Source organism: Acinonyx jubatus, chromosome B4, assembly GCF_027475565.1.
Source record: "Acinonyx jubatus isolate Ajub_Pintada_27869175 chromosome B4, VMU_Ajub_asm_v1.0, whole genome shotgun sequence".
Lineage (NCBI taxonomy): Eukaryota > Metazoa > Chordata > Mammalia > Carnivora > Felidae > Acinonyx > Acinonyx jubatus.
In genome coordinates, this window is record NC_069387.1 from 118,355,924 (window position 1) to 118,374,414 (window position 18,491).

Sequence of the window (18,491 nt, forward strand, 5' to 3'; positions counted from 1 at the left end):
TAGAGGGTCTACATTAATCAAATAAATACATATAAAATTACAAAAATGTTCAACGCTAAGTAGAGGTATGTGTTCATGTGATAACAGACAACAGTGGTTCTTACTGTGTGACCGGAATTAAGGAATGCTTCCCTGAGGAAGCGATGAATAAGTGAGATCTGAAAGACAAATAAGAATTAAACTAGGCAATGCAACAGGAAGAGGTATTTCAAGACAAAGGAACACAAACAAAGGCTCCTGTGGTGGAAGAAGCACTTTAATTCCCACTCATTCCAGATACTTGAAGTGCAACGAAGTAACAAAGTAACTGAAACACGATGTACAATTATGTGCCAGCCACCGTTTTAATGGTTTGGACATTAACTCTTTTAATGCTCAGAATTATACCCTAAATAGTGGCTCTAACTTAAATATTTTTGTTTTCATCTTAAGAGCAAGAAAAAGCCATTAAAGTGGGTAAGAATAGGGATTGGGGGGGGGGGGGGGGTTGCCTTGATTAAAACTGCACTTCAAAAGAGAATTTTGCCTGCAGTAGAGTGAATGAGAGGAGGGCCAGAGGAGCTGTAGGAAGACCAGTCAGGAGGCAACTGCAGTAAAGCAGGCAAAAGGTGCTGATGGTGGCTAGGGAGGCGATGAGAGGTGGAGAGAAGCCAACAAATACGAGAGATGACAGGACCTGGTAAAGAGCTGACGGTGGGGGGCAGGTAGGGAGAGGAAAGTGTCTAAGAGTAGTTCAGGGTTTCCAGTTTGGGAACCAGGGTGATGGTGGTACCATTCACTGAAATAGGAAATGTCTTGAGTAGAGTGGAGATTAATAAAAACTTGTTAAAGTGGAAGTTATTATAACTCTTGTTGTGACAAATACCAAATAACTACAACAAATCCAGAAAGGAGTTTCTGGTTAATTTTTCTACATATATTTTCATGCAATCACACCTAGCCATTCTTATGTGGCTTAAATAAAAATAACATTTCATCACAATTAATGTCACAGGGTGCTTTTGAAATTCTAGGACAAAATGAGATAAGAAAAAAAAATACAAGATACTAAGAAAATGTTTTTGATGTACATAAAATTAAAAGGCAAAACACAATTACCATTTCAGCCCGTGATCACTAACATCTCTGGCTAGAGACTCGGTGCAAATAACGTAAAAGTAAAAAAAAAAAAATACGGCAACTTTTTTTTTCTACTTTATGGTCATTAAAAAATTCTGGTAAGTTTATCATAGGTTTATTACTGTATTTCTCACACTGTGAAAAGGTTGGGGTTAACTTAAACAAAGGTTCTCCCACTATCTTCTAAGTAGTTTGAAAAATATACACACATCACACTTGCACAATTAAAAGTATTATATTTATCTTATAAAAAAAAACCAGATAAAAGTAAGTAAATGACTCCTTTCCCTACCTCTGGCAAAATCTGTAAATTAATGACAAAGGTAAAATAAAAACATATAATTGGGATTTAAGTCAAAAGGGCAAGTTATTGATTGTGATTTCAGTCAAGTCACTTGTTCTTTTTTAAGCCACAGGGTTTGTTTGTTTGGTAAAAGTTATAAAATGTCAGTAATACCTACCTCCCAGATTTGTTGTGAGAATTACATGAGATAATGTTTTTCAAAGTGCTTTACGAATTTTAAATCTCTATAAAAATAGTACTCACTATAAATTTAAAAAGTCCAACAAAGCATATAAGAATGCTCAAATCAATATTAATTATCATCTCTACTGTTTATATGCTTCTTGAGAAGGCCAAGTAAACTAAAAAGGAAACAGGAAAACATCCAGCTTCTGTAACACTAAACAATTACACCACAAATTTAAAACTTCTATGGAGCAAATAAGGCAGTCCTGAGAAACTGTCAGCTCTGAAGAAGTTAATGTCCCATCAGTCCTGCTTTTGTGTAAGAGACTGCTTTTGTTGAATACCTACAAATCAACAGTACTCTAAACTAAGGATATAAGCTGTATGTTTTAAATCTTTAATTAGACCTTTGCTTTTAGTCTAAGACTACTATATAGTTTTAGATTAACATGGTTTAAAGGTGATTTTTAAAATACTCTGAGGTAAAAAATTAACAATTTAATTTGTTCTTTGCTATATCCTCAGCTCCCACAACAGGCCTGTATTTTTAAATAATGTCAATGAAAATGGATGTTACAGAAGGAAAAAAAAGGCCAGTATTGTTTTCAGTGAAATCTAAATCACTCCAACACTTAATGTAAATGAAACATGTATTTTCCTCCAAGTATTCCGATATAGGGATGGCTATGGAAGTCATGCCAAACAAGCAAAGCACCATAAGTGTTGTAATGTCATTTAAAATCTTCAAGTATCTTAAAGAAAGAGTACTCTGAGCTGTTTCATGTTATAGCTTGGATATATTTATGTTTAAGAATGTGAATTTTAAAATAGACCCTACTTAGTTTAATTCTATCAGAAATATATTTTAAATCTTTAAAAACATCTGTTTCTTAAACACTCATAAACTTTTATAATGCATGATTTTCTCTCTCACGTTGGTTTCAATCTTAACAATCCCTAGAAAATAGAATTCAAAATGTACCATTATTCTTATTATAGAAGATAATATTTATATCACAGAGACCTTTAATCAAAACTAGGTTTATAAATACAATATGTGTAAACATCTACCTAATATGTTACTACAAGAATGGTATGAAATTTTATGTATATGAAAAGAAAATTCTCTGCAAACATTCCCCTCCTTAAATAGAGAAAAGATAAAGGTAAAGAAATAATATAAATAGTATTAATTAAAATTCTTGTAATTACAAATGCTACCAAATGTAGGGATAGTTAAATTACTCTTTTACTTCTAACATAAACTGTTTAAGGAACGTACAAGTAATGCTTTCTAAATCAGTTGGCCATATACTGTAATGCTTTGCTTTTTTACAGTTTGTGCTTTTTATTTTTACATTTGTACGATCTTTTAGTTGAAAATTATAGCTTTAACTTATACAGTTTATTAATCATTTTAAATGATTTGTTTTTCACATTTTCAAGTTACTTTGAAAGTTCAGTAGGGTGATGATTTTCCAGAATTTTCAAACCCAGTCAATATAATTTATTAACTTGATTGGACTTTTCCACAGTAATTAAATAATTATAGATTTAAGTACATAATTTTAATAACATTTAAAAGGTAAGCCTCCTTTTAATTACATTAGCCCTAAAAGCATTTGAATCTTTGTAAATAAATTATTAACAAATAGTGATAAATAAAACCAGCAATCTGTGGGAACACAATAGCTTTCCAATTTTCTTTTTAAAAAGTGCCTATAATGTGATATCAAAATTAGGAAGTGACACCTTCTTTCCATTAGGCATGTAATTATTTTACAGTATGTGTTGACTTCCCCATATCATACCAGTTTAAAAGAGGGTTAAACCCCAAAACACAAAACAACCAAAAGATTGTAATGCCCGTACCTAATACTTTCTAAACTGGCTTTGGAACAGTCACCACTTCATCACATTCTACTTCATTTTATTGTCATTTCATGAAAAGGAAAGTCTTCTGCTATTGGTAACATAACATTATAAATACAACCTCCCTACTCCACAGCTATTAATTTTAATTTTTGATTGCCATTCCTGTTATTCAACTGTCATCTTCTTTATATGATGAAGAAGAGCATCTTTTTCCAAGTGAGCCTCTGCAAGAGCCATTTTAGCTTTGGCCAATTCCTGTTTAAGAAATTCATTCTCTTCCATGAGCTGAAATGATAAATTTGGGAAGTAAGAGAATTTAATCATTTTCAGAATATACAGACTATTTACACAGTATCTAAAGGTGTGACACTTGGGATAGTAAAAACACCCAGGGCGGGTGAGAGTGGACTTAAGATGAAGCACTTTATAAATCTCATAGTGATTTTGTTTAATTTCAAATCCCCTCGACCTCTCTGTGGTTTTACACACTGCTGACCTTGCTCTTCCTTCCTAAGCCTCTCTCTTTTACCTTTTATGCCTCAGTTCTTTCATGTTTATCTCTGTTCACCCACAGGCTTTTCTTCTTTTCCTCTGCTGTTTAAGAACCCTTAAATGTTACTACTCTGTTAGATTCTGTAATTGGTCATCTTATAACTTGAGTCACTCACTCTCTTAGATGATCTCATCTACTCCTATGGGTCTATCACAAAACTTGATCTAGCACGAAACTTTGTCTTGAGCCACAGGCCCATATTCTGAATATCTCATTAAACATTTCATCCAGATGGCCAATAGGTCTCCCCTCCCACATTAAGACTCAGTTGAAGTACTTTTTCCTCTTCGAACTATTCCCTAACCCCTAACTATGAAGATTTAATGATAAAACTCAGTAAAACCTTTCTCTCCTCCAAAACACATTTACACAGATACATTAATATACACATGTTTAATTTCAAAAAGTTCTCAAGACTTCTTTGGGTCCAGCTTAAGAATTCCTGCCTTAAACCAAGTTGGGTATTCCCTATATTTCTCCAATCTCCAGCATTGCACTTGCATTGCAGTATGTTATGACCATCAATTACACACTTCTATCTTTCCCACTAGACTTCAAGTTTATTGATAGGGATGCTATATTGTTCAATTTTCTATTCCTAGCTCAAAGGTGACATCCAAAAAATTCTGGTGAACAGATAAGTGAACTCATTCTTTGGTTCTAGCATAGAGAATTAAAATTCTGCTGGATATTTTATTTATAATAACAAAAATAAGAAGCAACTCAAATGTTAACGAATATTAAGAGGAAGAATTAGAAGTGATGGCACGGGGTACCTGGGTGGCTCAGTTGGTTGAGTATCCAACTCCTGACTTTGGCTCAGGTCATGATCTCACAGTTTCATGAGTTCGAGCCAGCCCATGTCAGGCTTTGTGCACAGAGCCTGCTTGAGATTCTCCCTCTCTCTCTGCCCCTCCCCTGCTTGCACTTTTTCTGTGTCTCTCAAAATAAATAAATAAACTTAAAAAAAAGTGATAGTACATTCACATCCATATTACTCTGCCATTAAAATAAATATGAAGCATATGTAGCAATATGGAAAAATATTTGTTAAACCATGTTAAGTAAAAAATATATATAGTATATACATTAGAATAATAATTATTTTGAAAAATTATGGAAAAGAGTCTGAGAGGAAAATTTTTAAAATATATATTGATAGCACTGCAGACAGTTAGAATGCATTAAAGTTGTTTAAAAATATTTTCCAATGTTCTGAAATATTATAATACTTCCACAAACTTAAAAATAAGACATCAAAAAGAACCTATCCTCCAGGATTCTTTTCTAGATTCCAGGAACTGGTACTCTCCCACATTTACTCCTCTACTTTCTCATTACACTACAACCTTTGTGAAGGCTGGGAATGTTCCAATCTTGCTCAACACTATATCCATGGCATCTAACACAGTGCCTGGGCACATAATAAGCACTCAATAAACATTATTTAAATGAATAAATGAATAATGTTTTAACTTTTTAGTATCTAGTATTTGTTTTAATTGCCCAAAATGAATGAGAATAAATTAGTTTTCCTATTACCTGTTCCCTAGTAAAATCAAAGGAGCACCCAGGAAAGTTAACCAACTGAGAAGGCCAAGGAACCTCTGGACTTGTCTGAGTGGCTTGAGTGATGCTGTGCTGTTCCTTCACATCATACTCTTCACTGGTAAGCAGCACTGAGTCACTTTTGACTTTGTTTTTCAAATCATTTCCAGTGTTAAGCATCTGAGAATCTGATCGGACAAATAAAATGCTCAGGTAACATTGCAAAATATGTGATATATATTAAGTTCTATTGTGAAAAACTAATTTTAGGAAATATATCTCTATTAGTATGAAAACATTATAATTAAATAGAAACACAAGTTAAGTCAATAAAGCCAAAAGCTCGTTCACTGAAAAGGTGAACAAAATCAACAAAAGTCTAGTTAAACTGACAAAAAAAAAAAAAAAAAGAAAGAAATTACTAGAATCTGAAATTAAGAAGGTGACATTACTATCAACCTTACACAAATAAAAATTAAAAGGAATACTATGAACTATACACCAATAAATTAGATTAACCTACATGAAACAATAATTCCCCAAAACCCAAAATACTAAAATAGACTTAAAGAAGAAATAGACAATGCAAATACACATATAGCAGGTAAAGAGTCTGATTAAGAATCAAAAAACCCACCCACAAATAAAAAGCCCAGGCCCATATGGCTTCAATGGTGAATTATATCAAACATGGAAAGATTTAACTACAAATCTTTACAAACTCTTTCAAAAATTGAGGAGCATTTCTCAATTCATTATATAAAGCCAGACAAAGAAACCACATGAAAACTAAAATGAATATGCTTATATAAATATGAAAATAAAAATCTTCAACAAAACATTAGTAAACTGAACCTCATAGTATGTATAAATAATTATACACCATGACCAAGTGTGATTTATCCCAGGAATGCAAGGTTAATTTAATATCCGAAAATCAATTAATGTAATACATCACATCAATACAACAAAAGCCACATGATCATCTCAATAGATGGAGAAAACGTCTGAAAAAATCAACACTTCCATGATAAAAATACTCTGCAGACTAGGAACAAAAGGAAACTTCCTCAATTTGATAAAGGGCATCTATTGAGTTAATATCATACTTAATGGTAAGAGACCAGACATTTTCCCCCTAAGATCAGGAATAAGACAGGGTATTTGTTCTCACCACTTTCACTCAACATTATCCTAGAGGTTCTAGCCAATGCAATTAGGCAAACAAACAAACAAACAAAAAAGTAAAAGGAATCCAGATTAGAAAGGAAAAAAATAGGGCACCTGTGTGGCTCAGTCAGTTAAGTGTCTGAGTCTTGATTTCAGCTCACGTCATAATCTCACAGTTGTGAGATTGAGCTGGGCATGGAGCCAGTCTAAGATTCCCAATCTCCCTTGCCCCCTCCCCTGTTTGTGTGCACACATGCATTCTCCTTTGGGGGAGGGGGAGAAAGGAAGGAAGGAAGGAAGGAAGGAAGGAAGGAAGGAAGGAAGGAAGGAAGGAAGGAAGGAAGGAAGGAAGGAGAAAAGAAAAGAAAAGAAAAGAAAAGAAAAGAAAAGAAAAGAAAAGAAAAGAAAAGAAAAGAAAGAAAGAAAGAAGGAAGGAAAGAAGGAAGGAAGGAAGGAAGGAAGGAAGGAAGGAAGGAAGGAAGGAAGGAAGGAAGGAAGGAAGGAAGGAAGGAAGGAAAGGGAACAAACTATCTCTATTCACATATGACATGATCTTGTACACAGAAAAAAACCCTAAAGAATCCACTAAAACACTCTTAGAACTAATGGATGATCTCAGCAAGGTTGAAGAAAAGAAAGAAAGAAAGAAAGAAAGAAAGAAAGAAAGAAAGAAAGAAAGAAAGAAAGAAAGAAAGAAAGAAAGAAAGAAAGAGGAAGGAAGGAAGGAAGGAAGGAAGGAAGGAAGGAAGGAAGGAAGGAAGGAAGGAAGGAAAGGGAACAACTATCTCTATTCACAGATGACATGATCTTGTATATAGAAAAAACTCTAAAGAATCCACTAAAACACTCTTAGAACTAATGAATGAGCTCAGCAAGGTTGCAGGATATAAGGTCAGTATACAAAATTCAGTTGTTATTCTAAACAGTTGTAATGAACAATCACAACTAAAATGAAGAAAACAATTCTATTTAAAATGTCACCAAAAAAATAAAATACTTAAAAATAAATTTAACAAAAAATATGCAAAACTTATGCTCAGAAAATTCTAAGCTTTCAGTAGAAATCGGCTGTAGCAACAATTTTCTAGATAGGTCTCCTTAGGCAAGGTAAATAAAAGTAAAAATAAACTATTGGGACTATATCAAAATATAAAGTTTCTGTACAGCAAAGGAAATAATCAACAAAACTAAAAGGCAACCTATTGAATGGGAGAAGTTATTTGCAAATGACATATCTGATAAAGGGTTAGTATCCAAAATCTATAAAGAACTGATACAACTGATTACCCACCCCCAAAACACAAATAACCCAATTAAAAATTAAAAAAAAATCCAATTAAAAAATCCATAAAAATCCAGACATTTCTCCAAAGAAAACATCCAGATGGCCTGTTCAAAAGACACATGAAAAGATGCCCAACATCATTCATTCATTAATATCTGGGAAATGCAAATCAAAACTACAATGAGACATCATCTCACACCTGTCAGAATGGCTAAAATCAAACAAAGAAGAAACAACCAGTGTTGGCAAGGATGTGGAGAAAAAGTAACCCTTACACACTATTGGTGGGGATGCAAACCAGCGCAACCACTGTAAAAAACAGTATGGAAATTCCTCAGAAAGTTAAAAATATGACTACCCTATGACCTAGTAATTGCACTACTGGGTATTTACCCCCCCAAAATACAAAAACACTAATCTGAAGGGATACATACACCCTTACATTTATTGCGGCATCATTTACAATAGCCAAACTATGGAAGCAGCCCATGTGTCATGGATAGATGAGTGAATAAAGTAAGATGTATACATACATGGAATATCATGAGCCATGAAAAAGAATGAAATCTTGCCATTTGCAACAACATGGACGAGGAAGAGAATGTAATTGCTAAGCAAAATAAGTCAAAGAAAGACAAATACCATATGATCTCACCCACATGTGGAATTTACAAAAACAAATGAGCAAAGAAAAAAGAGAGAGAGACAAACCAAGAAAAAGACTCCTAACTATAGGGAACAAACTGATGGTTACCAGAGAATGGTTGGGGGGAGGGGAGCGGGAAGGAGATGTAATAGGTGATGGGGATTAAAGAGTACACTTATTATGATGAATAAACAAACAAACCCAAAACTACAACGGTAAACCACCTCATACGCACTAAGATGCCTATAATAAAAAAGTCAGGTATTAATGAGTGTTGGCAAACAAGTGAAGTTGGAACTCTTATACGCTGCTACTGGTAAATATGTAGAATGGTGCAACCACTATGGAGAACAGTCTGGCAGTTCCTCAAATGGTTAAAAATAGTTACATGTCCCAATAATTCTATACTTAAAATATATACCCAGAAGACAAACTTATACATACATATTTATAGCAGTATAATTCATAATAGCCAAAAAGTAGAAACAATCCAAATGTCCATCATGCAATGGATGGATAAACAATATTTAGTAAATCCATATAATAAATATTATATTATTTGGCCTTACAAAGGGATGAAGTACTAATATGTGGAACGACACTAATGAACTCTGAAAATATCTAGCGAAAGAAGTTAGTAATAAAAGGCCATAATACTACATGATTTCACTTACATGAAATGTCCAGAATAGATAGGTAAATCTACAGAGACAAAAAGTAAATCAGTGGTTGTCTAGGGGTGGAAGAGGAATGGGGAGAGACTGCACCATTTGTGAACATATTAAATATGACTGAATTGTATACTTAAATTGGGTGAATGGTATGGTATGTAAATTATATCTCAAAAATGTTTTTATTAAAAATTAATTTTTAATAAAAAAAATTAGGCAGGAAGTATCTACGTCAACATTTTTTCTTCCTTTTTGGATCATATATAGTCAGAGCACTTTAGGTTGCATGTGAACTGAAGCCCAAATCAAAACTTGCTTTTAAAAAAGAAAATGTACCTAAAACTTATATAACATTGTGAGTCAACCATACTTCAATAAAAAAATAAATTTTTTTTGTAATAAAAAAGGAAATGTATTTGACTCTAACAGGGAGTCCAAATGATGGTGCTTCAGTCCATCACTGATAGTGGATATTGGGTTCATATGATGTCTTCAGGAGTGTCATTTTAGGAACCTGATTTTATATTTCTCAAGTCCATTTTTCTTTTCCTTTGTGTTGGACATATGATGTCATATGATGGCAAAGGTGGTCTCTAATGACCCCAAACAAGTTTTAAAGCCTGTGACCCTTTCTCTTTTAGTGTCCTTATCAATTCACAAAACCTCAATACTTGGATCATAGTCAACTCATGTACCACTGTGTCCCAAAGGCTGGGCTTTTTTTTTTTTTTTTTTGAGTGAGAGTGTGTGCACACATGCACAAGCGTAAGTGGGGGAGGGGCAGAGGGAGAGGGAGAGAGCCTCAAGCAGGCTCCATGACCAACGTAGAGCTGGATTTCAAGATCATGGGATCGGGACCTGAGTCAAAGACTCTTAACTGACTGAGCCACCCAGCACCCCCATCCAAAGGTGGAAGTCTTTTGATTGTTCAAGCTGGGACCTATTCCCACTTTTGTGATAGGGGCACATGATTGTCAGGTCCACCAAAATAACATGAAATGAGAGAACGGCAGTTTGCCAAATCAAATTGTATTGAGTGGACTAAGGAGTAATATCTGCTCAATATAATTTTTCCCCTTAAAAAGATTCCAAGAAGGGGATAAAGTCAAAGAAGAAACATTTTTTAAAGCTTTTGTTCATACTGCCAAATTATTCTCCATGATGATTCCATTAATTTTACCCCTACTCTCTCTCTATATATAAATGGAATAGTTCTATTTACATGGTTAAATGACATCAAGTTGAGTTTTGGTCCGTTCTATGCTTCATTTTATTATAGTGGTCCCAAATCAAAAACTACTTTTTATAATAATGGCTTGCATCAGTTATGTTTTTAGTAATATAACTAGAAAAAAACTACAAAAACTGTTGTGTTGGTTCAGACTTGCATACCACTCAGCTTGGTACTGACTGTAAGAGAAACTTACAGAAACTGTAAGAAAATACTATGCCACAGGAAAGCCAAGTTCTATACTCTCTAATAACACCTCTACTTGATTAGCAACTTATACTTTCATTTTCAGACTTTAAAAGGAGCAAAACTTCTTTTAAATGAAACTTGTCACAGAATGCTAATATAGACTAAAAATAAGAGCTGAGTTACACTGACTATAGTTAGGATAATAGAGGACACAGGACTTCCTCTATTTAGCTTATATCTCACTTCTCATGGGATCCTAAGAATAATGAAAAAACACTGACTAAACAATTCTGAAATCCATTTATTTCAATCATTGGGAGATGGATGAGGAGAAAAAAGGGAAGGAGGAGACAGAAGAGAAGAGAAAGACATATGGGGAGAGGGAAAGAAGGAATGAGGCAGAGGAGGAGGTAGAAGAAAGATGGAGAATGGAAGAGTGGGGAGGATGGGAGGAGAGGAAGAGCCATGTACAGGGTAAGGGGAGATAAAGAGGGAGAGGTAAGTAAAGAGGAGGAGGTAGGAAGTGAAAAGGAAGAAATAAAAAGGAAGAGAATGGGAGGGAAGGGGCAGGAGGAAGAAGGTAAAAAGATGACAGGGAATGGGAAGAGAGAGAACCTGTGAATGATAGAGGTGATTGGAATCTGTTAGAGTAGAAAGATCTATTTCCTTTTATATACTTTAAAGAGCTTCTTTCAAGTTTTTTGGACAAATTATGATGAAAAAATCCATGCCTCTCATGGATGAAATGGGCAGCTTCTTACAGTAACATACTTTTTCCCTTAGCACAGGCTCTTTCAACTTGAAGAAGCCACTCGATGTGTCTAAACTTACATTTCTTCATTTGCAAAATGGAGGTGATAAGAATACTTGCCTTAATTATCTCAAAGGGTTCTGGTAAGAATTAGTTGATATTTAATGTAAAATAACTTTATAAATTGGCAAGCATTATCCAAATATTGTTATCAGTACTACAGAAGGTATTGATAAATTTCTGACTTTAAATATAGACTTTACTAGTTATTTGTTTATTCCAATAAGAAATTTCTATTCATTTTTCTTCTCTGGTCATACAGACTCTTCAGAGTTTAGGCTTTACACCAACCACTAGGTTTCATTACTAAAAAAATCTTCCCACATTCCCAGTTAAGAACCATTACAGCAATGATTCTAGGAGTGTGTATGGAAGAGCTGCTTATCACAGACCTTTAAATATCCATTGCCCCTCCCCCATTACGTTCTGATATAATCTATTGGGAGGTAGTCCCTCCATCACAATCGTTTGGGTTGAGAATCAATGCCACAATAGCCATTGCTCCAGATGGGAGACTGTTTTGATACTTTGATGCCTTAAATTTGATGCTTCTGAGTTTAGATATTTTTAAAAATCTAGCATATGCCTTTTCCTCTAATATGCCCTCACTACCTAAAGTGCTGTGCTGAAAAGACCCAATTAAATATCATTTTAAAGACAAGAAAAAATATATTCTTAAAATGTAGTACATTTAATAAGGATCAGCTTCTATTTTTCCCAGATGTAAGAAATTAAGTGCATAATATGTGAGACATGCCTTAATGAGAAAATAAAAATAGTTATTACCTTGCTTTCATTAGGGTAGACTAGTAACTAAGACGTGATTTTTTTTTTTGAAATTCACACAACTTTAAAGACAAATGCAAACAGAATTTCCATATTGAACCAATCTTCATGCATATACCTTTGCCTGACCAGTGATTTACTTTGGCCTTTAGCTACTGCATTAAAATACAGCTCACAGGGTGCCTGGGTTACTCAGTCCCATGAGCATCGGACCCTTGATTTTGGCTCAGGACAGGATCTCACGATTCCAAATGTTGCAAAGGCCTCCCTGAATGGGATTCTCTCACGCCTCTCTCTGCCCCTCCCCCACTCATGCTCCCTCTCTCTCTCAAAATAAATAAAAATCTAAAAAAATTAATAAAATACAGTTCACAATTGGTAAAATATATACGTACCTAACTGTAAAATACAGATAAGAAATGTTGGGGAGAACACTCAAGGAGGAGAAATTTCCAAGCACCTTGGTTTTTTTTTTATGTTTAAATTTTTTTATTTTTTTAAGCCAACTCTACACCCAACATGGTGCTTGAACTCACAACCCTGAGATCAGGAGCCATAAAGCCCCTGGATTTTTAAATTAGTTTTTTATTCATTTTAATGTTTAATTCTATTTCTCTAATATGTGTATGCAAGTGGATTTTTTCAGATATTACAAACCTCTCATTTAAAAACAATATTGCTTTTGTCTTCTTTAGCAAAGAGTACTTATTTGGTAAGTTAGGTTCTGCATTTAGGGAATGTGAGAAATGCCAGGAATCAATCTTGAATGATAGCATTTTAGAGTGGGGAAGCATTAAAAATAATCTAATCTCACTTCATTGCCAATAATTCCCCAAGAATTACTCTAAGGATGTTTTAAAACTTATCAAGCATAAATATTTTATTTTCTGCTATACTTTTGTGTTAATGACAAACCTTATTTCACTGAAATTAGAGAAGCAGTCTGCATGAACTGTAAGGTTTCGAATCAGGTGCTATTTCTTTGAGATTCAATAAATAGAAGTTTCATGGGTATTTAAATTTTCCTGTTTTTTGAATCCATATCCATATATATACATATACATATACATATACATATACATATACATATACATATACATATACATATACATATATGTATCTCCACATTACTCAAATTCTCCATAATTGATTTTTATGTACTCACTTTTAAAAAATATTTTAAAATGTACTCTGAAACAGGTTCTCAGTATGGTTATACTTTTTTTTTTTTTTACTGTTTATTTATTTTGAGAGAGAGAGACAGCAAGAACAGGGAAGAAGGATCCCCAAAACTGCAAGATCATGACCTGAGCCAAAAGCAAGAACCAGATGCTTAACCGACTGAGCCACCCAGGCACCTCAGTATGGTTATAGTATCTTAATATGGTACGATTACAAATAGGGTTGCTTTATATTTTTCAGTTATGTTGTTAGATAGATAAAAGTTTAGATAAAAAAAGTTTAGATAAAAGTTAGACAGACTTGTGTTTTGGGAGGTCTTTTATCAATGAAATCTTTCTTTGGGGTCAAAAAATTTAAGAGGCACTTCACCAAATAAGATAAACAGATGGCAAATGGCATATGAAAACATACTCTGCATCATATGTGATCAGGGAAATGCAATTAAAACAACTTATGACTAAACAGTGATTTAGAATGGTCAAAATCCAGAACAGACAATAAATGCAAGGAAGGATGTGGAGCAGCAGGAACTCTCATTCACTGCTGGTGAGAAATGGTACAACCACTTTCTTACAAAATAAACCATATATTTACCGTAAGACCCAGCAATCATGTTCCTTGGTATTTACTCAAAGGAGCTGAAAAATTATGTCCACACAAAAGCCTGCGCATGGATGTTTTGTGATAGTTTTTTATTTATAACTACCAAAAAGTGGAAGAAACCACAATGTCCCTCAGTAGGTGAATGGATAAATAAACTGTGGTACATACAATGTAATATTATTCAGCTCTAAAAAGAAATCAGCTATTAAACCTTGGTGGGGGGGGGGGGGGACAAACAGAGAGGAATCTTTAATGTATATTACTAAATGAAAAAGACCAATCTAGTAAGACTACATACTATATGATTCCAACTACATGACATTCTGGAAAAGGTAAAACTATGGAGACAGTAATAAGATTGGGGCTGCAGTGGGGAGGGAGGATAAACAGAGTACAGAGGATTTTTAGGGCAGCAAGACTGCTCTGTAAGTTATTACTAAACTGATGGATATATGTCATTATATGTTTGCCCAAACTTACAGAATGTATGACACCAAGAATAACTCTAATGTAAACTATGGGCTTTGAGTGATAATGATGTGTCAATGTAGGTTCATCAACTGTAACAAAAGTATCACTCAGGTGGAACATGTTTATGACAGGAGAGGCTATGAGGTTATGCACCTGTGGTAGCAGTGGGTATATGGGAAATTTCTGTGCCTCTGCTCAATTTTGCTGTAAACCTAAAACCTAAAAACCTAAAACTCTTTTAAAAAACTGTCCCATTTCCCACTGTTAGTTTTAAATTTAATGTTATCTCTCATTTCCTTTTTGTTAGCTTTTGTCTGGTATATATTTTTGTTCCATCACATATTTTCAGTGTCTCTGTGTCATTTTATTTTGAAGGAATATTTTTGAAATTTGAAGGAATATGTCCTGCCGCACATACCTTGATTTTTCCCCTAACACTATCTTAGTGCCTCTGCCTTTTAACAAGGGAATTTAAACCATTCATATTTACCACAATGACTTAACTGTTATATTCTAATTTAATGTTTTCTATTTATCATGCTTCCTTTTTATTCCATTTTTAATTTTTTACCTTTTGTTAGATTAATTGGATATTGTCATCCAAGTTTCTCCTCAGTCCTAATGGTTTAAAGATTATTATCTTTAGTAATCTAAGGTTATATATACAAGTGTTTTATACAAGTATATACAAGTATATATACAAGTATATATACCAGTGTTTTTAAGCTGTCTTTATTCACCCAGACATCACAAAAGTATGTTTTTTGAATATCTACTAGGCAAGACAGTATTTTAGGAGATAGGGATAGCAATGTATCAAATGAATTCCTGCACTCATGTAACTTACATGCTACTCAACAAATAAGAAAGAATATAGTATATCAAAAGGTTCTAAATGTTCACTGAGACCAGTAAGTAGGGCTAGGGAGAAAAGGAGTGACAGGAATGGGAGAAGGATGGATGGACAGAAATCTCTAAAAGGGGGGATGTGACCAGAGACCTGCGAAAAGTAATGAACTGAGGCATGGGGATATCTGAGGTAAGAGAATTCCAGGCAAAAGTACTGCCAAGTACAAACGCCCTGAGACAGGAGTCAGACTAACAGGAATGAATGGTGCAGAGGGGGAAAACAGCAGGGGATAACGATGGAGAAAAGCAAAGAACAAGATCATGTTGGATTTCGAAAGCCACTGGAAGGACCTCAGTAATTTTAATTGGATTGCAAAAGGAAGCCAGTGGAGGGTCTTTAGTTGAGAAGTTATTTGATACAAATTAAATTTTAACAGTGGTACTCTGGTTGGTGGGTTGGTAATAGTGCAGGCAAACAAAGGCAGAAGAAGAAATACAACTTAGGAATTAACCAGAATAATTCAAGCAGATTTGGAAGTGCTAGTGTTATAGATGGTAGGAAAAGGTCCAATTCTGGTTGTCTCTTAAAGCTGGTGGTTTTAGGGAGGCTATTGTTTTTATTTCAAAGATAAGACTTTTAATCTTCAAAGATTTTTAACCGATTATTTTCCATAACAGCTTGTTCTTATTCTAGGAGTTCAAAATCCTATCACGTGTTTATAAAAGTCTCTACTTTTCTTTGGCATTAACTGTATTATTCATTTATTTCTTGCCTCTTAATTGGTTTTTGAAATAGGCATTTTGTCATTTATTTCACCCATCCAACATCAGAATTCCTTTCTTAATGTGAAGAATTTCATTGGGGGAGTAAAATTTGCTTCCTTCAATAAATGTTGGAAAAGACTACTGAAACTTCCTGATTCCTTTCCATGAGTGTGACACAGATGTTGCCTCAAATTGTACTCACCCTAGATTTCCCTCAGATACTAAAGAAGGGAAGGGAGAGAACTTTCTCTTTCTGGGGGCAACAGCGGTGACAGTAGGGGCAAGGTCAAGTACCTAAGAATAAAAGTTCAAACAGGGCTGACTGCAGCAGTTGCCGTAAGGATGAATACACAGACCAATAATGACAGTAGTGCAAAATGAAAAATCAAGTGTCCAATGTCAGGCAGTAGTGTGTCCCATCACACTAGATTACAATGTAGTGTGGTTTGGGGGTATGGATCTGACAGGTAAATCTTGAGCCTAGTTCCCCAGATCGCCCATGATTCTAAAACATATATATTTAAGAGCTTTGTTAAATGATTCACATGTCCCATTTACCCATTTAAAGTGTGTGGTCCAGGGGAGCCTGGGTGGCTGAGTTGGTTAAGCATCTGACTTCAGCTCAGGTCATGATCTCGTGGTTCATGGGTTCGAGCCCCATGTTGGGCTCTGTGCTGATAGCTTGGAGCCTGGAGCTGCTTTGGATTCTGTGTCTCCCTCTCTCTCTGCCCCTCCCCTCTTGCACTCTGTCTCTCTCTCTCTCTCTCTCAAAGGTAAACATTACAAAATTAAAAAAAAAATTAATGAAGTGCGTGGTCCACAGGTTTTTAGTACGCTCTCCAATGGTACAACCATCACCACAATCACTTTTAGAACATTTTCATCACCCTGAAATTCCACTGTACCTATTAGCAGTCTCTCCCCATTTCCTTCCAATCCTGCCTCCAGCCCTAGGTACCCACTAATTTACTTTGTCTTTACAGATCTGCCTTTCCTGGAAATTTCATGTAAATGAAATCATACAGTATGTGGTCTTTCATAACTGGCCTCTTTCATTTAGCATAACGTTTTCAAAGCTTCCCTGCTGTGACATGTATTAGTGCTTCATTCTTTTTATTGCTGAATAATAATCCATTGTATGAATATATCACAGTTTCCTTGTCCACTCATACCATGATGACATTTGGGTTGTTTCCACTTCTGGGCTATTATGAATATTGTTCTTGTCAACATCAACATTTGTGTACAAGTTTTTGAGTGGACCTCTGTTTTTACTTCTCTTGAGTGGAACTTCTGGGTCATAAGTAATTCTGTTTAACTTTCAGAGTTACTGCCAAATTGTTTCTCAAGCACCCACACCATTTTACAAGCCCAGCTATGTAGGAGGGTTCCAATTTCTGCACATCCTCCCACCACTTGTTATCATCTGTCTTTTTGATTAGTCGCCTTAGTAAGTCTGAAGTGTTATCTCATTGTGGTTTTGATTTACATTTCCATAATGGCTAATGACGTCAAGCATATTGTCATGTGCTCATTGGCCATTTTTATATCTTCATCAGAGAAGTATCTGTTCAAATCTTTGCCTATTTTTAAATTGGGTTATGTATCTTTTTTAGTTTTGAGTTCTTTATATAGCCTGGATACCAGCCCCTTACCAAATAAATGACTTATGAATATTTCTTCCATCCTGTGGGCTGTCTTTTTACTTTGCTGACAGTATCATTCGAGGCATAAAAGTTTTAAATTTTCATGAAGGCCAATTCATCTACATTTTTCTTTTGTCATTTACACTTTTGGTGTGGTATCTGAGAAGGCTTCTTAACCCAGGGTCATTAAGATTCATTCCTATATTTTCTTTTAATGAGTTTCAACATAGTTTTACCTCTTACTTTAAACTCTGACCCATGAAGAGTACATTTTTGTGGATGATACAGGGAAGAGGTCTAGGCTCCTTCTTGTGGTATGTTTCAGCACCATTTGTAGAAAAGGCTAGTCTTTCCCACATTGAATGGTCTTGGCACCATTGTCAAAACTCAGTTCATCATAAATGTAAGAGTTTATTTCTGGTCTCTTAATTCTATTCCATTCCAATAATCTTTGTTAAACTCCTTCTCTACTCAATTAGCTAGAGAATATTTCTTGCTTACAATCATGACTACTGCCTATTTACAATCAATCAAATGTTTGAGAATTCTTGGGTGTTTGCTTATCCCATTTTCTTGACTATGGATGTTGTTTCTATGTGCCATAGCTGACATCCAGTGATGG

The 18,491-nt window shown here is 34.6% G+C and overlaps 1 protein-coding gene across 2 annotated transcripts in view; it reads right to left on the minus strand.

Moving 5' to 3' along the window:
* Positions 1 to 235: 235 nt before the first annotated feature.
* BLTP3B (bridge-like lipid transfer protein family member 3B) overlaps positions 236 to 18,491 on the minus strand; it is a 109,121-nt gene continuing 90,865 nt past the window's right edge. For both annotated transcript variants that reach the window (XM_027071012.2, XM_027071013.2), the window contains 2 exons: positions 5,559 to 5,752; positions 236 to 3,748 (listed from right to left, as the gene is read on the minus strand). In XM_027071012.2, the coding sequence (XP_026926813.1) occupies positions 3,629 to 3,748; positions 5,559 to 5,752 (314 nt within the window). In that variant the 3' untranslated portion in view covers positions 236 to 3,628. The remainder of the gene's footprint in view (positions 3,749 to 5,558; positions 5,753 to 18,491) is intronic.